Here is a 21,081-nt window from a genome sequence, read left to right on the forward strand (position 1 = left end):
GGCTGCTATCTGAACAAAACCCCACTACACGGAACCTACCGACGGAAACGCACGAGGTATCTACAAACAGACCTCCATCCTATGCTGCTACCGATAGCCATATACCCGGCCAGCTGTCTGGATCGCCACGACCCCAACCAACCTCTACTCACTGGACCCTTATTTATCACTCGATTAAGCTTGCCTCTCCTTAATGTAAATATGCCTTGTCCATTGCTGTTCTGGTTAGTGTTTATTGGCTTATTTCACTGTAGAGATTCTAGCCCTGCTCTCTATACCATATCCAACCCTGCAGTTCCACCACCCACATATGCGATGACATCACCTGGTTTCAATGATGTTTCTAGAGACAAGATCTCTCTCATCATCACTCAATACCTAGGTTTACCTCCACTGTATTCACATCCTACCATACCTTTGTCTGTACATTATTCCTTTAAACTATTTTATCGCCCCCAGAAACTTCCTTTTACTCTCTGCTCTGGTAGCTCTAGGCGACCAATTCTCATAGCTTTTAGCCGTACTATTATCCTACTTCTCCTCTGTTCCTCTGGTGATGTAGAGGTGAATCCAGGCCCTGCAGTACCTGGCTCCACTCCTATTCCCCAGGCGCTCTCTTTTGATGACTTCTGTAACCGTAATAGCCTTGGCTTCATGCATGTTAACATTAGGAGCCTCCTCCCTAAGTTTGTTTTGTTCACTGCTTTAGCATACTCTACCAACCCGGATGTATTAGCCGTGTCTGAATCCTGGCTTAGAAAGACCACCAAAAATTCAGACATTTTTATCCCCAATTACAATATTTTCAGACAAGATAGAACGGCCAAAGGGGGCGGTGTTGCAATCTACTGCAAAGACTGCCTGCAGAGTTCTGTTATACTATCCAGGTCTGTTCCCAAACAATTTGAACTTCTACTTTTAAAAATCCACCTCTCTAAAAACAAGTCTCTCACCGTTGCCGCCTGCTATAGACCACCCTCTGCCCCCAGCTGTGCTCTGGACACTATATGTGAACTGATTGCCCCCCATCTATCTTCAGAGCTCGTGCTGCTAGGCGACCTAAATTTGAACATGCTCAACACCCCAGCCACCCTACAATCTAAGCTTGATGCCCTCAATCTCACACAAATTATTAATGAACCTACCAGGTACCACCCCAATTCCGTAAACACGGGTACCCTCATAGATATCATCCTAACAAACTTGCCCTCCAAATACACCTCTGCTGTTTTTAACCAAGATCTCAGCGATCACTGCCTCATTGCCTGCATCCGTAATGGGTCAGCGGTCAAACGACCTCCACTCATCACTGTCAAACGCTCCCTGAAACACTTCAGCGAGCAGGCCTTCCTAATTGACCTGGCCGGGGTATCCTGGAAGGATATTGATCTCATCCCGTCAGTAGAGGATGCCTGGTCATTTTTTAAAAATGCCTTCCTCACCATCTTGAATAAGCATGCCCCATTCAAGAAATTTAGAACCAGGAACAGATATAGCCCTTGGTTCTCTCCTGACCTGACTGCCCTTAACCAACAGAAAAACATCCTATGGCGTTCTGCATTAGCATCGAACAGCCCCCGTGATATGCAACTTTTCAGGGAAGCCAGAAACCAATATACACAGGCAGTTAGAACAGCCAAGGCTAGCTTTTTCAAGCAGAAATTTGCTTCCTGCAACACAAATTCAAAAAAGTTCTGGGACACCGTAAAGTCCATGGAGAATAAGAACACCTCCTCCCAGCTTCCAACCGCCCTGAAGATAGGAAACACTGTCACCACCGACAAATCCACTATAATTGAGAATTTCAATAAGCATTTTTCTACGGCTGGCCATGCTTTCCACCTGGCTACCCCTACCCGGGACAACAGCACTGCCCTCCCCTCTGCTACTCGCCCAAGCCTTCCCCATTTCTCTTTCTCCCAAATACAGTCAGCTGATGTTCTTAATGAGCTGCAAAATCTGGACCCTTACAAATCAGCCGGGCTAGATAATCTGGACCCTTTCTTTCTAAAACTATCTGCTGAAATTGTTGCCACCCCTATTACTAGCCTCTTCAACCTCTCTTTCGTGTCGTCTGAGATCCCCAAAGATTGGAAAGCAGCTGCGGTTATCCCCCTCTTCAAAGGGGGGGACACCCTTGACCCTAACTGCTACAGACCTATATCTATCCTACCCTGCCTTTCTAAGGTCTTCGAAAGCCAAGTCAACAAACAGATTACCGACCATTTCGAATCACACCACACCTTCTCCGCTATGCAATCTGGTTTCAGAGCTGGTCATGGGTGCACCTCAGCCACGCTCAAGGTCATAAACGATATCGTAACCGCCATCGATAGGAAACAATACTGTGCAGCCGTATTCATTGACCTGGCCAAGGCTTTTGACTCTGTCAATCACCACATCCTCATTGGCAGACTCGACAGCCTTGGTTTCTCTAATGATTGCCTCGCCTGGTTCACCAACTACTTCTCTGATAGAGTTCAGTGTGTCAAATCGGAGGGTCTGTTGTCCGGGCCTCTGGCAGTCTCTATGGGGGTGCCACAGGGTTCAATTCTTGGACCGACTCTCTTCTCTGTTTACATCAATGATGTCGCTCTTGCTGCTGGTGATTCTCTGATCCACCTCTACGCAGACGACACTATTCTGTATACTTCTGGCCCTTCTTTTGACACTATGTTAACAACCCTCCAGGCGAGCTTCAATGCCATACAACTCTCCTTCCGTGGCCTCCAACTGCTCTTAAATACAAGTAAAACCAAATGCATGCTCTTCAACCGATCGCTGCCTGCTCCTGCCCGCCTGTCCAACATCACTACTTTGGACGGCTCTGACTTAGAATATGTGGACAACTACAAATACCTAGGTGTCTGGTTAGACTGTAAACTCTCCTTCCAGACCCACATCAAACATCTCCAATCCAAAGTCAAATCTAGAATTGGCTTCCTATTCCGCAACAAAGCATCCTTTACTCATGCTGCCAAACATACCCTTGTAAAACTGACCATCCTACCAATCCTCGACTTCGGTGATGTCATTTACAAAATAGCCTCCAAAACCCTACTCAATAAATTGGATGCAGTCTATCACAGTGCCATCCGTTTTGTCACCAAAGCCCCATATACTACCCACCACTGCGACCTGTACACTCTCGTTGGCTGGCCCTCGCTTCATACTCGTCGCCAAACCCATTGGTTCCAGGTCATCTACAAGACCCTGCTAGGTAAAGTCCCCCCTTATCTCAGCTCGCTGGTCACCATAGCAGCACCTACCCGTAGCACGCGCTCCAGCAGGTATATCTCTCTAGTCACCCCCAAAACCAATTCTTCCTTTGGACGCCTCTCCTTCCAGTTCTCTGCTGCCAATGACTGGAACGAACTACAAAAATCTCTGAAACTGGAAACACCTATCTCCCTCACTAGCTTTAAGCACCAGCTGTCAGAGCAGCTCATAGATTACTGCACCTGTACATAACCCATCTACAATTTAGCCCAAACAACTACCTCTTTACCTACTGTATTTATTTATTAATTTATTTTGCTCCTTTGCACCCCATTATTTCTGTCTCTACTTTGCACTTTCTTCCAATGCAAACCAACCATTCCAGTGTTTTTTTTAGTTTTTATTTTACTTGCTGTGTTGTACTCACTTCGCCTCCATGGCCTTTTTATATTTTTATTTATTTATACATATATCTGTTTGCCTTCACCTCCCTTATCTCACCTCACTTGCTCACATTGTATATAGACTTATTTTTTTATCTTTTTCACTGTATTATTGACTATATGTTTGTTTTTACTCCATGTGTAACTATGTGTTGTTGTATGTGTCGAACTGCTTTGCTTTATCTTGGCCAGGTCGCAATTGTAAATGAGAACGTGTTCTCAATTTGCCTACCTGGTTAAATAAAGGTTAAATAAATAAAAATAAATAAAAAAAGGTTAAATGAGGTTATTTTCTCTGTCCTGCAGGTTACAGCTATGAGCGTCTGGATGGATCAGTCAGGGGGGAAGAGCGTAACCTGGCCATCAAGAACTTCAGCAGCAAAGACGTCTTTGTCTTTCTACTCAGCACTAAAGCAGGTGGCCTTTCCCTGACCTCTAACAGATCCTAACCCCTGACCCCTAACCTTAACCCTGACCCCTAACTATCTCACTGGTCCTTAACCCTGACCCCTAACCTTAACCCTGACCCCTAACCCTCTCACTGGTCCTTAACCCTGACCCCTAACCCTCTCACTGGTCCTTAACCCTGACCCCTAACCATCTCAATGGTCCTTAACCCTAACCCCTAACCTTAACCCTGACCCCTAACCCTCTCACTGGTTCTTAACCCTGACCCCTAACCTTAACCCTGACCCCTAACCTTAACCCTGACCCCTAACCCTCTCACTGGTCCTTAACCCTGACCCCTAACTCTCTCAATGGCCCTTAACCCTGACCCCTGACCCTCTCACTGTTCCTTAACCCTGACCCCTAACCCTCTCACTGGTCCTTAACCCTGACCCCTAACCCTCTCACTGGTCCTTAACCCTGACCTCTAACCCTCTCACTGGTCCTTAACCCTGACCCCTAACCCTCTCACTGGTCCTTAACCCTGACCCCTAACCCTCTCACTGGTCCTTAACCCTGACCCCTAACCTTAACCCTGACCCCTAACCCTCTCACTGGTCCTTAACCCTGACCCCTAACCCTCTCAATGGTCCTTAACCCTGACCCCTAACCCTCTCACTGGTCCTTAACCTTAACCCTGACCCCTAACCCTCTCACTGGTCCTTAACCCTGACCCCTAACCTTAACCCTGACCTCTAACCCTCTCACTGGTCCTTAACCCTGACCCCTAACCTTAACCCTGACCTCTAACCCTCTCACTGGTCCTTAACCCTGACCCCTAACCTTAACCCTGACCTCTAACCCTCTCACTGGTCCTTAACCTTAACCCTGACCTCTAACCCTCTCACTGTTCCTTAACCCTGACCCCTAACCCTCTCACTGGTCCTTAACCCTGACCCCTAACCCTCTCACTGGTTCCTAACCTTAACCCTGACCCCTAACCCTCTCACTGGTTCCTAACCTTAACCCTGACCCCTAACCTTAACCCCTGACCCCTGACCCTCTCACTGGTCCTTAACCCTGACCCCTAACCCTCTCACTGGTCCTTAACCCTGACCCCTGACCCTCTCACTGGTCCTTAACCCTGACCCCTAACCTTAACCCTGACCCCTAACCCTCTCAATGGTCCTTAACCCTGACCCCTAACCTTAACCCTGACCCCTAACCCTCTCAATGGTCCTTAACCCTGACCCCTAACCTTAACCCTGACCCCTGACCCTCTCACTGGTCCTTAACCCTGACCTCTAACCCTCTCACTGGTCCTTATCCCTGACCTCTAACCCTCTCATTGGTCCTTAACCCTGACCCCTAACCTTAACCCTGACCCCTAACCCTCTCACTGGTCCTTAACCCTGACCCTTAACCCTCTCACTGGTCCTTAACCCTGACCCCTAACCCTCTCACTGGTCCTTAACCCTGACCCCTAACCCTCTCACTGGTCCTTAACCCTGACCCTTAACCCTCTCAATGGTCCTTAACCCTGACCCCTAACCCTCTCATTGGTCCTTAACCCTGACCTCTAGCCCTCTCATTGGTCCTTAACCCTGACCTCTAACCCTCTCAATGGTCCTTAACCCTGACCCATAACCTTAACCCTGACCCCTAACCCTCTCAATGGTCCTTAACCCTGACCCCTGACCCTCTCACTGGTCCTTAACCCTGACCTCTAACCCTCTCAATGGTCCTTATCCCTGACCTCTAACCCTCTCATTGGTCCTTAACCCTGACCCCTAACCTTAACCCTGACCCCTAACCCTCTCACTGGTCCTTAACCCTGACCCCTAACCTTAACCCCTAACCCCTAACCCTCTCACTGGTCCTTAACCCTGACCCCTAACCCTCTCACTGGTCCTTAACCCTGACCCTTAACCCTCTCACTGGTCCTTAACCCTGACCCCTAACCCTCTCACTGGTCCTTAACCCTGACCCCTAACCCTCTCACTGGTCCTTAACCCTGACCCTTAACCCTCTCAATGGTCCTTAACCCTGACCCCTAACCCTCTCATTGGTCCTTAACCCTGACCTCTAACCCTCTCATTGGTCCTTAACCCTGACACTTTACCCTCTCACTGGTCCTTAACCCTGACCTCTAACCCTCTCATTGGTCCTTAACCCTGACCTCTAACCCTCTCATTGGTCATTAACCCTGACCCCTAACCATAACACTAACAGGTGCTATGTTCCCCAGCAAGAAAACCAATCTCTCTAACATAAGGGGGAACTAACCAAGTGTCACTGACAACAACCAAAACGGAACGGGTTTTAGGAGGGGTTCTGAAAGGCACTCATGGGGGGCTTTCCACTGAAAGTTGCCTAGCAACAACAACTGGTACCTTAAAGATACCCACCATGAGCACCCAGTAAGAGGCAAACCAAAATAAAACCCCACACCAAACTTAGACAGGAAGCAAACCAAAATAAAACCCCACACCAAACTTAAAGACAGGAAGCAAACCAAAATAAAACCCCACACCAAACTTAGACAGGAAGCAAACCAAAATAAAACCCCACACCAAACTTAAAGACAGGAAGCAAACCAAAATAAAACCCCACACCAAACTTAAAGACAGGAAGCAAACCAAAATAAAACCCCACACCAAACTTAAAGACAGGAAGCAAACCAAAGTAAAACCCCACACCAAACTTAAAGACAGGAAGCAAACCAAAATAAAACCCCACACCAAACTTAAAGACAGGAAGCAAACCAAAATAAAACCCCACACCAAACTTAAAGACAGGAAGCAAACCAAAATAAAACCCCACACCAAACTTAAAGACAGGAAGCAAACCACACAGTGGTGCAAAACGAAAACAGGGAAGATCAGATAAAGGAACGTTTGTCTACAAATCAAATAGGGAGCGCCAACTAATGGTGTTGACCCTCCACATCTATCAAGACAACTGGAGCGCTGGGCCAGACACTCTTAAATATCACCTGGGCCAGACACTCTTAAATATCACCTGGGCCAGACACTCTTAAATATCACCTGGGCCAGACACTCTTAAATATCACCTGGGCCAGACACTCTTAAATATCACCTGGGCCAGACACTCTTAAATATCACCTGGGCCAGACACTCTTAAATATCCCCTGGGCCAGACACTCTTAAATATCACCTGGGCCAGACACTCTTAAATATCACCTGGGCCAGACACTCTTAAATATCACCTGGGCCAGACACTCTTAAATATCACCTGGGCCAGACACTCTTAAATATCACCTGGGCCAGACACTCTTAATATCACCTGGGCCAGACACTCTTAAATATCACCTGGGCCAACATAGGAGAAACATCTTCCCACTAACGAGATGGCAAACCAGCACAGGTATAACACACACTGACTAACGAGGTGACACCAATCAGCCCCACGTGCTAACGTCCAACCTCAAAATATAAATGGAAAAACCAAAGCCTGTAACACAGGTACTCAACCCCCTGACCTTTAACCCCAACCCTGCTCAGCAGTACTCATCTAGAGCACGCTTTGTTGTGTGATTCTGTGTCTGTAACTCTCCCACCATCAGTCGAGACATCTCTCCCCCTCTTTATCTCTCCCTCTCTTTATCTCTCCCTCTGATCTGTTGACAGAACGATCTGAAACACCACAGACACAGAGAAGAGGAGCTGAGCGTGGGAGGATGTTTCAGCTGTCTGTCAATGAGACCAATAGCGTTTTGAGTTTCTCTTTTAAGTTTGAACCAGATAATGAAAGCTGAGAGAAAAAGTACCCCACTTTCCATTAACATGCTTTATGACCTTTAAATCACCTCTAGTCTCCAAGCTGTAGACACCCACTGTAGGGCAGCACACTACATGCACCTTCAAGAACAGCATAAGAATAAGGAATAAACAATGAAAGAATAAACAATAAACAATGAAAGAATAAATATTAAAGAATGAATAAACAATAAACAATGAAAGAATAAATATTAAAGAATGAATAAACAATAAACAATGAAAGAATAAATATTAAAGAATGAATAAACAATAAACAATGAAAGAATAAATATTAAAGAATGAATAAACAATAAACAATGAAAGAGTAAATATTAAAGAATGAATAAACAATAAACAATGAAAGAATACATATTAACGAATGAATAAACAAACAGTGAATGAATAAATATTAAAGAATGAATAAACAAACAATGAATGAATAAGGGATAAACAATGAAAGAATAAACAATGAAATAATAAACAATAAACAATAATAAATATTAAAGAATGAATAAACAAACAATGAAAGAATAAACAATGAATAAACAATAATAAATATTAAAGAATGAATAAACAAACAATGAAAGAATAAACAATGAAAGCAAATTGGTAATGCGCTAACAACATGATCACTGGACAATGGGCTAAACTGACCCCTGACCCCTGTCTCTCATGGACAGTGACTTCAACCTCTGACCCCTGTAGAACTGCTGACCCCTGTATAACCTCTGACCCCTGTAGAACTGCTGACCCCTGTATAACCTCTGACCTCTGTATAACCTCTGACCCCTGTAGAACTGCTGACCCCTGTATAACTGCTGACCCCTGTATAACCTCTGACCCCTGTATAACCTCTGACCCCTGTAGAACCGCTGACCCCTGTATAACCTCTGACCCCTGTATAACCTCTGACCCCTGTATAACCTCTGACCCCTGTATAACCTCTGACCCCTGTATAACCTCTGACCCCTGTATAACCTCTGACCCCTGTATAACCTCTGACCCCTGTATAACCGCTGACCCCTGTAGAACCGCTGACCCCTGTAGAACCGCTGACCCCTGTAGAACCGCTGACCCCTGTATAACCTCTGACCCCTGTATAACCTCTGACCCCTGTATAACCTCTGACCCCTGTATAACCTCTGACCCCTGTATAACCTCTGACCCGTCTCTCTGCTGTATAGGAGGCGTCGGGATGAACCTAACAGCAGCTGATACTGTGATCTTCATTGACTCTGACTTCAACCCCCAGAATGACCTGCAGGCTGCAGCTCGCTGCCACCGGATTGGTCAGACCAGGTAACACAGGGCCCTAGTTCTATTGGTCAGACTAGGTAACACAGGGCCCTAGTTCTATTGGTCAGACTAGTTAACACGGGGCCCTAGTTCTATTGGTCAGACTAGGTAACACGGGCCCTAGTTCTATTGGTCAGACCAGGTAACACAGGGCCCTAGTTCTATTGGTCAGACTAGGTAACACGGGGCTCTAGTTCTATTGGTCAGACTAGGTAACACGGGGCCCTAGTTCTATTGGTCAGACTAGGTAACACAGGGCCCTAGTTCTATTGGTCAGACTAAGTAACACAGGGCCCTAGTTCTATTGGTCAGACCAGGTAACACGGGGCCCTAGTTCTATTGGTCAGACCAGGTAACACGGGGCTCTAGTTCTATTGGTCAGACTAGGTAACACGGGGCCCTAGTTCTATTGGTCAGACTAGGTAACACGGGGCCCTAGTTCTATTGGTCAGACTAGGTAACACAGGGCCCTAGTTCTATTGGTCAGACTAGGTAACACGGGGCCCTAGTTCTATTGGTCAGACTAGGTAACACGGGGCCCTAGTTCTATTGGTCAGACTAGGTAACACGGGGCCCTAGTTCTATTGGTCAGACTAGGTAACACGGGGCCCTAGTTCTATTGGTCAGACTAGGTAACACGGGGCCCTAGTAATATTGGTCAGACTAGGTAACACGGGGCTCTAGTTCTATTGGTCAGACTAGGTAACACGGGGCCCTAGTTCTATTGGTCAGACTAGGTAACACGGGGCCCTAGTTCTATTGGTCAGACTAGGTAACACGGGGCCCTAGTTCTATTGGTCAGACTAGGTAACACGGGGCCCTAGTTCTATTGGTCAGACCAGGTAACACAGTGCCCTAGTTTTGTTGGTCAGACTAGGTAACACGGGGCCCTAGTTCTATTGGTCAGACCAGGTAACACGGGGCCCTAGTTCTATTGGTCAGACTAGGTAACACGGGGCCCTAGTTCTATTGGTCAGACTAGGTAACACGGGGCCCTAGTTCTATTGGTCAGACTAGGTAACACGGGGCCCTAGTTCTATTGGTCAGACTAGGTAACACGGGGCCCTAGTTCTATTGGTCAGACCAGGTAACACGGGGCCCTAGTTCTATTGGTCAGACTAGGTAACACGGGGCCCTAGTAATATTGGTCAGACTAGGTAACACGGGGCTCTAGTTCTATTGGTCAGACTAGGTAACACGGGGCCCTAGTTCTATTGGTCAGACCAGGTAACACGGGGCTCTAGTTCTATTGGTCAGACTAGGTAACACGGGGCCCTAGTTCTATTGGTCAGACTAGGTAACACGGGGCCCTAGTTCTATTGGTCAGACTAGGTAACACGGGGCCCTAGTTCTATTGGTCAGACTAGGTAACACGGGGCCCTAGTTCTATTGGTCAGACCAGGTAACACAGTGCCCTAGTTCTGTTGGTCAGACTAGGTAACACGGGGCCCTAGTTCTATTGGTCAGACTAGGTAACACGGGGCCCTAGTTCTATTGGTCAGACTAGGTAACACGGGGCCCTAGTTCTATTGGTCAGACCAGGTAACACAGTGCCCTAGTTTTGTTGGTCAGACTAGGTAACACGGGGCCCTAGTTCTATTGGTCAGACCAGGTAACACGGGGCCCTAGTTCTATTGGTCAGACTAGGTAACACGGGGCCCTAGTTCTATTGGTCAGACTAGGTAACACAGGGCCCTAGTTCTATTGGTCAGACTAGGTAACACGGGGCCCTAGTTCTATTGGTCAGACTAGGTAACACGGGGCCCTAGTTCTATTGGTCAGACTAGGTAACACGGGGCCCTAGTAATATTGGTCAGACTAGGTAACACGGGGCTCTAGTTCTATTGGTCAGACTAGGTAACACGGGGCCCTAGTTCTATTGGTCAGACCAGGTAACACGGGGCTCTAGTTCTATTGGTCAGACTAGGTAACACGGGGCCCTAGTAATATTGGTCAGACTAGGTAACACGGGGCCCTAGTTCTATTGGTCAGACTAGGTAGCACGGGGCCCTAGTTCTATTGGTCAGACTAGGTAACACGGGGCCCTAGTTCTATTGGTCAGACCAGGTAACACAGTGCCCTAGTTCTGTTGGTCAGACTAGGTAACACGGGGCCCTAGTTCTATTGGTCAGACCAGGTAACACAGTGCCCTAGTTCTGTTGGTCAGACCAGGTAACACAGGGCCCTAGTTCTATTGGTCAGACCAGGTAACACGGGGCTCTAGTTCTATTGGTCAGACTAGGTAACACAGGGCCCTAGTTCTATTGGTCAGACTAGGTAACACGGGGCCCTAGTTCTATTGGTCAGACTAGGTAACACGGGGCCCTAGTTCTATTGGTCAGACTAGGTAACACGGGGCCCTAGTTCTATTGGTCAGACTAGGTAACACGGGGCCCTAGTTCTATTGGTCAGACTAGGTAACACAGTGCCCTAGTTCTATTGGTCAGACTAGGTAACACGGGGCCCTAGTTCTACTATATAATGTTATTATTAACTCAGGGCCCTAGTTCTACTATATAATGTTATTATTATTAACTCAGGGCCCTAGTTCTACTATATAATGTTGTTATTAACTCAGGGCCCTAGTTCTACTATATAATGTTAATATTAACTCAGGGCCCTAGTTCTACTATATAATGTTATTATTAACTCAGGGCCCTAGTTCTACTATATAATGTTATTATTATTATTAACTCAGGGCCCTAGTTCTACTATATAAAGTTATTATTAACTCAGGGCCCTAGTTCTACTATATAATGTTATTATTAACTCAGGGCCCTAGTTCTACTATATAATGTTATTATTATTAACTCAGGGCCCTAGTTCTACTATATAATGTTATTATTATTAACTCAGGGCCCTAGTTCTACTATATAATGTTGTTAATATTAACTCAGGGCCCTAGTTCTACTATATAATGTTATTATTATAAACTCAGGGCCCTGTTCTACTATATAATGTTATTATTATAAACTCAGGGCCCTAGTTCTACTATATAATGTTATTATTATAAACTCAGGGCCCTAGTTCTACTATATAATGTTATTATTATTAACTCAGGGCCCTAGTTCTACTATATAATGTTATTATTAACTCAGGGCCCTAGTTCTACTATATAATGTTATTATTATTAACTCAGGGCCCTAGTTCTACTATATAATGTTATTATTAACTCAGGGCCCTAGTTCTACTATATAATGTTATTATAAACTCAGGGCCCTAGTTCTACTATATAATGTTATTATTATTAACTCAGGGCCCTAGTTCTACTATATAATGTTATTATTAACTCAGGGCCCTAGTTCTACTATATAATGTTAATATTAACTCAGGGCCCTAGTTCTACTATATAATGTTATTATTATTAACTCAGGGCCCTAGTTCTACTATATAATGTTATTATTAACTCAGGGCCCTAGTTCTACTATATAATGTTGTTAATATTAACTCAGGGCCCTAGTTCTACTATATAATGTTATTATTATAAACTCAGGGCCCTGTTCTACTATATAATGTTATTATTATAAACTCAGGGCCCTAGTTCTACTATATAATGTTATTATTATAAACTCAGGGCCCTAGTTCTACTATATAATGTTATTATTATTAACTCAGGGCCCTAGTTCTACTATATAATGTTATTATTAACTCAGGGCCCTAGTTCTACTATATAATGTTATTATTATTAACTCAGGGCCCTAGTTCTACTATATAATGTTATTATTAACTCAGGGCCCTAGTTCTACTATATAATGTTATTATAAACTCAGGGCCCTAGTTCTACTATATAATGTTATTATTATTAACTCAGGGCCCTAGTTCTACTATATAATGTTATTATTAACTCAGGGCCCTAGTTCTACTATATAATGTTAATATTAACTCAGGGCCCTAGTTCTACTATATAATGTTATTATTATTAACTCAGGGCCCTGTTCTACTATATAATGTTATTATTAACTCAGGGCCCTAGTTCTACTATATAATGTTAATATTAACTCAGGGCCCTAGTTCTACTATATAATGTTATTATTATTAACTCAGGGCCCTGTTCTACTATATAATGTTATTATTATTAACTCAGGGCCCCAGGTCTACTATATAATGTTAATATTATTAACTCAGAGCCCTAGTTCTACTATATAATGTTGTTAATATTAACTCAGGGCCCTAGTTCTACTATATAATGTTAATATTAACTCAGGGCCCTAGTTCTACTATATAATGTTGTTATTAACTCAGGGCCCTAGTTCTACTATATAATGTTGTTATTAACTCAGAGCCCTAGTTCTACTATATAATGTTATTATTATTAACTCAGGGCCCTAGTTCTACTATATAATGTTGTTATTAACTCAGAGCCCTAGTTCTACTATATAATGTTATTATTATTAACTCAGGGCCCTAGTTCTACTATATAATGTTGTTATTAACTCAGAGCCCTAGTTCTACTATATAATGTTGTTAATATTAACTCAGGGCCCTAGTTCTACTATATAATGTTATTGTTATTAACTCAGGGCCCTAGTTCTACTATATAATGTTATTGTTATTAACTCAGAGCCCTAGTTCTACTATATAATGTTATTATTATTAACTCAGGGCCCTAGTTCTACTATATAATGTTATTATTATTAACTCAGAGCCCTAGTTCTACTATATAATGTTATTATTAACTCAGGGCCCTAGTTCTACTATATAATGTTATTATTAACTCAGGGCCCTAGTTCTACTATATAATGTTATTATTATTAACTCAGGGCCCTAGTTCTACTATATAATGTTATTATTATTAACTCAGTGCCCTAGTTCTACTATATAATGTTATTATTATTAACTCAGGGCCCTAGTTCTACTATATAATGTTGTTAATATTAACTCAGGGCCCTAGTTCTACTATATAATGTTATTATTAACTCAGGGCCCTAGTTCTACTATATAATGTTGTTATTATTAACTCAGGGCCCTAGTTCTACTATATAATGTTATTATTAACTCAGGGCCCTAGTTCTACTATATAATGTTATTGTTATTAACTCAGAGCCCTAGTTCTACTATATAATGTTATTATTATTAACTCAGGGCCCTAGTTCTACTATATAATGTTAATATTATTAACTCAGGGCCCTAGTTCTACTATATAATGTTATTATTAACTCAGGGCCCTAGTTCTACTATATAATGTTATTATTAACTCAGGGCACTAGTTCTACTATATAATGTTATTATTAACTCAGGGCCCTAGTTCTACTATATAATGTTATTATTAACTCAGGGCCCTAGTTCTACTATATAATGTTAATATTAACTCAGGGCCCTAGTTCTACTATATAATGTTATTATTAACTCAGGGCCCTAGTTCTACTATATAATGTTATTATTATTAACTCAGGGCCCTAGTTCTACTATATAATGTTATTATTAACTCAGGGCCCTAGTTCTACTATATAATGTTATTATTAACTCAGGGCCCTAGTTCTACTATATAATGTTATTATTATTAACTCAGGGCCCTAGTTCTACTATATAATGTTATTGTTATTAACTCAGGGCCCTAGTTCTACTATATAATGTTATTATAAACTCAGGGCCCTAGTTCTACTATATAATGTTATTATTATTAACTCAGGGCCCTAGTTCTACTATATAATGTTGTTATTATTAACTCAGGGCCCTAGTTCTACTATATAATGTTATTATTATTAACTCAGGGCCCTAGTTCTACTATATAATGTTGTTAATATTAACTCAGGGCCCTAGTTCTACTATATAATGTTATTATTAACTCAGGGCCCTAGTTCTACTATATAATGTTATTATTAACTCAGGGCCCTAGTTCTACTATATAATGTTATTATTATAAACTCAGGGCCCTAGTTCTACTATATAATGTTATTATTATTAACTCAGGGCCCTAGTTCTACTATATAATGTTATTATTAACTCAGTGCCCTAGTTCTACTATATAATGTTGTTAATTGTAACGGTCCTGACCTGTTTTATGTTGTTTTTTATGTGTTTATGGTCAGGGCATGTGTTTTGGGTGGGCAGTCTATGTTATCTGTTTCTATGTTGGTTTTGGGTTGCCTGGTATGGCTCTTAATTAGAGGCAGGTGGTTTGCGTTTTCCTCTAATTAAGAGTCATATTTAGGTAGGGCGTTCTCACTTTGTTTGTGGGTGATTGTCTCCTGTGATGTCTCTCGTGTCGTCGATGTATATTAACATACGGGACTGTTTGGCTGTTCGTGCGTTTTGATGTAGTCTGTTCCTGTCCGTGAGTTTACGTTTAGTGATGTGAGTTTATGTTCAGGTGTCGTCTACGTCGTTTTCTTATTTTGTAAGTTTGTTAAAGTGTTTGTTTTCGTGTTGCCATCATCATCGTTTTTGAAATAAAAGATGGCTTATTTCCCTCAAGCTGCATTTTGGTCTGAAGATCCTTCTCTCCTCACCTCGTCCGAGGATGAGGAGAGTGACAGCCCTAACATTAATATTAACTCAGGGCCCTAGTTCTACTATATAATGTTATTATTATTAACTCAGGGCCCTAGTTCTACTATATAATGTTATTATTATTAACTCAGGGCCCTAGTTCTACTATATAATGTTATTATTATTAACTCAGGGCCCTAGTTCTACTATATAATGTTATTATTATTAACTCAGGGCCCTAGTTCTACTATATAATGTTATTATTAACTCAGGGCCCTAGTTCTACTATATAATGTTATTATTATTAACTCAGGGCCCTAGTTCTACTATATAATGTTATTATTATTAACTCAGGGCCCTAGTTCTACTATATAATGTTATTATTAACTCAGGGCCCTAGTTCTACTATATAATGTTATTATTATTAACTCAGGGCCCTAGTTCTACTATATAATGTTATTATTAACTCAGGGCCCTAGTTCTACTATATAATGTTATTATTATTAACTCAGGGCCCTAGTTCTACTATATAATGTTATTATTATTAACTCAGGGCCCTAGTTCTACTATATAATGTTATTATTATTAACTCAGGGCCCTAGTTCTACTATATAATGTTATTGTTATTAACTCAGAGCCCTAGTTCTACTATATAATGTTATTATTAACTCAGGGCCCTAGTTCTACTATATAATGTTGTTAATATTAACTCAGGGCCCTAGTTCTACTATATAATGTTATTATTATTAACTCAGGGCCCTAGTTCTACTATATAATGTTATTATTATTAACTCAGGGCCCTAGTTCTACTATATAATGTTATTGTTATTAACTCAGAGCCCTAGTTCTACTATATAATGTTATTATTAACTCAGGGCCCTAGTTCTACTATATAATGTTGTTAATATTAACTCAGGGCCCTAGTTCTACTATATAATGTTATTATTAACTCAGGGCCCTAGTTCTACTATATAATGTTATTATTATTAACTCAGGGCCCTAGTTCTACTATATAATGTTATTATTATTAACTCAGGGCCCTAGTTCTACTATATAATGTTATTATTATTAACTCAGGGCCCTAGTTCTACTATATAATGTTATTATTATTAACTCAGGGCCCTAGTTCTACTATATAATGTTATTATTATTAACTCAGGGCCCTAGTTCTACTATATAATGTTATTATTAACTCAGGGCCCTGTTCTACTATATAATGTTATTATTAACTCAGGGCCCTAGTTCTACTATATAATGTTATTATTATTAACTCAGGGCCCTAGTTCTACTATATAATGTTATTATTATTAACTCAGGGCCCTAGTTCTACTATATAATGTTATTATTAACTCAGGGCCCTAGTTCTACTATATAATGTTATTATTATTAACTCAGGGCCCTAGTTCTACTATATAATGTTATTATTATTAACTCAGGGCCCTAGTTCTACTATATAATGTTATTATTATTAACTCAGGGCCCTAGTTCTACTATATAATGTTATTATTAACTCAGGGCCCTAGTTCTACTATATAATGTTATTATTATTAACTCAGGGCCCTAGTTCTACTATATAATGTTATTATTAACTCAGGGCCCTAGTTCTACTATATAATGTTATTATTAACTCAGGGCCCTAGTTCTACTATATAATGTTATTATTAACTCAGGGCCCTAGTTCTACTATATAATGTTATTATTATTAACTCAGGGCCCTAGTTCTACTATATAATGTTATTATTAACTCAGGGCCCTAGTTCTACTATATAATGTAATTATTAACTCAGGGCCCTAGTTCTACTATATAATGTTATTATTATTAACTCAGGGCCCTAGTTCTACTATATAATGTTATTATTATTAACTCAGGGCCCTAGTGCTACAATAATTTATTTTTTACTCGGGGTGCTGTTCCTGCTCTATATTTATAATAATAATAGTAATTCAGGGCCCTAGACCTGCTATATATTCTCTTACTTATGCATGTTGATATAAGATGGTGGTGGGGTAACCGGAGGTCTATTTAACAGGGCTGTGAAGGTGATCCGGCTCCTGGGGAGGGATACGGTAGAGGAGATTGTGTACTCCCGGGCAAGTTCTAAGCTCCGCCTTACCAACACAGTGATAGAAGAGGGGCGTTTTTCTCTGCTTAGCCACACCCACTCTGCTGCTGCCGGTCTGCAGGTCAGTAACCCTGGCAACACACCGTCAGTAACCTGGCAACTGGTGATGGGAGGAAAAAATGCATACAGTTTCGTATCACAATATTATTTTGTACATTATTATTATTTTATAGGCTGTACCTGTGCCAAAACTCTTCTTTATAAGTGAGTCAACATGTTTTCAGCACTTTTTTATTTCCATGACTGATCAAAACTAGTTTTTCATAGCTCTCTCTTGTCCCTCTACAGCAGACATATAGTGAGCAATGTGTTTGGGACATTGAATCGCAGAGTCAATTCGCAATACATACAGAATCGTAAAATCACAATACATATCGCACGGTCAGTATACCTGGCAACGCACGGTCAGTATACCTGGCAACGCACGGTCTGTATACCTGGCAACGCACGGTCAGTATACCTGGCAACGCACGGTCAGTATACCTGGCAACGCACGGTCTGTATACCTGGCAACGCACGGTCTGTATACCTGGCAACGCACGGTCAGTATACCTGGCAACGCACGGTCTGTATACCTGGCAACGCACGGTCTGTATACCTGGCAACGCACGGTCTGTATACCTGGCAACGCACGGTCTGTATACCTGGCAACGCACGGTCAGTATACCTGGCAACGCACGGTCAGTATACCTGGCAACGCACGGTCAGTATACCTGGCAACGCACACCTGGCAACGCACGGTCTGTATACCTGGCAACAGCAACCATTTCTTTCATGACACCTCGGTGTTCCATCAACAGGCTACTCTGCCCTTCATGACACCTCGGTGTTCCATCAACAGGCTACTCTGCCCTTCATGACACCTCGGTGTTCTATCAACAGGCTACTCTGCCCTTCATGACACCTCGGTGTTCTATCAACAGGCTACTCTGCCCTTCATGACACCTCGGTGTTCTATCAACAGGCTACTCTGCCCTTCATGACACCTCGGTGTTCTATCAACATGCTACTCTGCCCTTCATGACACCTCGGTGTTCTATCAACAGGCTACTCTGCCCTTCATGACACCTCGGTGTTCTATCAACATGCTACTCTGCCCTTCATGACACCTCGGTGTTCTATCAACATGCTACTCTGCCCTTCATGACACCTCGGTGTTCTATCAACATGCTACTCTGCCCTTCATGACACCTCGGTGTTCTATCAACATGCTACTCTGCCCTTCATGACACCTCGGTGTTCTATCAACATGCTACTCTGCTCTTCATGACACCTCGGTGTTCTATCAACATGCTACTCTGCTCTTCATGACACCTCGGTGTTCTATCAACATGCTACTCTGCTCTTCATGACACCTCGGTGTTCTATCAACATGCTACTCTGCTCTTCATGACACCTCGGTGTTCTATCAACATGCTACTCTGCTCTTCATGACACCTCGGTGTTCTATCAACATGCTACTCTGCTCTTCATGACACCTCGGTGTTCCATCAACATGCTACTCTGCTCTTCATGACACCTCGGTGTTCTATCAACATGCTACTCTGCCCTTCCCGTCTCCGCTCTTCCTCCTTTTTTCCTCTCGGCCCATTCGTGTCTCTCCTTCCTCTCTCCTCATCCGTCCTGTTCCGTCTGTCTCTTTCCAGCTCAGCGAGATCCTGAAGTTTGGAGTGGACAAGCTGCTGTCGTCTGAAGAGAGCTCCATCCAGGCTGTGAACCTGGGTCTGATCCTGGGTCAGTCTAGAGACGGGGAGTGGCTGACGGATGAAGCCCCCACCCAGACCAAGGACCTGCCCACAGAGGAGGAAGAGGAGGGGCAATCTGAGGGACAGAGTGAGTAGCAAAAGCTCAAAAGGCTGCATCCAAAATTGCATTATATTCCCTAGGGTCCCTGATAAACAGTGGTGCCTAGGTAGCCTAGTGGTTAGAGTGGAGTGTTGGGCCAGTAACCAGCAGGTAGCCTAGTGGTTAGAGTGGAGTGTTGGGCCAGTAACCAGCAGGTAGCCTAGTGGTTAGAGTGGAGTGTTGGGCCAGTAACCAGCAGGTAGCCTAGTGGTTAGAGTGGAGTGTTGGGCCAGTAACCAGCAGGTAGCCTAGTGGTTAGAGTGGAGTGTTGGGCCAGTAACCAGCAGGTAGCCTAGTGGTTAGAGTGGAGTGTTGGGCCAGTAACCAGCAGGTAGCCTAGTGGTTAGAGTGGAGTGTTGGGCCAGTAACCAGCAGGTAGCCTAGTGGTTAGAGTGGAGTGTTGGGCCAGTAACCAGCAGGTAGCCTAGTGGTTAGAGTGGAGTGTTGGGCCAGTAACCAGCAGGTAGCCTAGTGGTTAGAGTGGAGTGTTGGGCCAGTAACCAGCAGGTAGCCTAGTGGTTAGAGCGTTGGACCAGTAACCAGCAGGTAGCCTAGTGGTTAGAGCGTTGGACTAGTAACCAGCAGGTAGCCTAGTGGTTAGAGCGTTGGGCCAGTAACCAGCAGGTAGCCTAGTGGTTAGATCTGGACTAGTAACCAGCAGGTAGCCTAGTGGTTAGAGCGTTGGGTCAGTAACCAGCAGGTAGCCTAGTGGTTAGATCTGGACTAGTAACCAGCAGGTAGCCTAGTGGTTAGAGTGTTGGACTAGTAACCAGCAGGTAGCCTAGTGGTTAGAGCGTTGGGCCAGTAACCAGCAGGTAGCCTAGTGGTTAGATCTGGACTAGTAACCAGCAGGTAGCCTAGTGGTTAGAGCGTTGGGCCAGTAACCAGCAGGTAGCCTAGTGGTTAGAGCGTTGGGCCAGTAACCAGCAGGTAGCCTAGTGGTTAGATCTGGACTAGTAACCAGCAGGTAGCCTAGTGGTTAGAGCGTTGGGTCAGTAAACAGCAGGTAGCCTAGTGGTTAGAGCGTTGGACTAGTAACCAGCAGGTAGCCTAGTGGTTAGAGCAGGTAGCCTAGTGGTTAGAGCCTAGTGGTTAGAGTGTTGGGCCAGTAACCAGCAGGTAGCCTAGTGGTTAGATCTGGACTAGTAACCAGCAGGTAGCCTAGTGGTTAGATCTGGACTAGTAACCAGCAGGTAGCCTAGTGGTTAGAGCGTTGGGTCAGTAAACAGCAGGTAGCCTAGTGGTTAGAGTGTTGGACTAGTAACCAGCAGGTAGCCTAGTGGTTAGAGCGTTGGACTAGTAACCAGCAGGTAGCCTAATGGTTAGAGCAGGTAGCCTAGTGGTTAGAGGGTTGGGCCAGTAACCAGCAGGTAGCCTAGTGGTTAGAGTGTTGGACTAGTAACCAGCAGGTAGCTTAGTGGTTAGAGTGGAGTGTTGGGCCAGTAACCAGCAGGTTGCCTAGTGTTTAGAGTGTTGGACTAGTAACCAGCAGGTAGCTTAGTGGTTAGAGTGGAGTGTTGGGCCAGTAACCAGCAGGTTGCCTAGTGTTTAGAGTGTTGG

The 21,081-nt window shown here is 43.4% G+C and overlaps 1 protein-coding gene across 1 annotated transcript in view; it reads left to right on the forward strand.

The window, feature by feature from the left end:
- The window catches only part of chd1l (chromodomain helicase DNA binding protein 1-like), a 119,149-nt gene that overhangs the window by 71,731 nt on the left and 26,337 nt on the right, over positions 1–21,081 (forward strand). Inside the window, exons 12-15 of the mRNA XM_055943961.1 lie at positions 3,969–4,079; positions 9,013–9,127; positions 17,584–17,737; positions 19,323–19,509. Coding sequence (XP_055799936.1) covers positions 3,969–4,079; positions 9,013–9,127; positions 17,584–17,737; positions 19,323–19,509 — 567 coding nt within the window. The remainder of the gene's footprint in view (positions 1–3,968; positions 4,080–9,012; positions 9,128–17,583; positions 17,738–19,322; positions 19,510–21,081) is intronic.

The sequence above is a fragment of the Salvelinus fontinalis genome, chromosome 14, assembly GCF_029448725.1.
Source record: "Salvelinus fontinalis isolate EN_2023a chromosome 14, ASM2944872v1, whole genome shotgun sequence".
In the NCBI taxonomy this organism is placed as follows: domain Eukaryota; kingdom Metazoa; phylum Chordata; class Actinopteri; order Salmoniformes; family Salmonidae; genus Salvelinus; species Salvelinus fontinalis.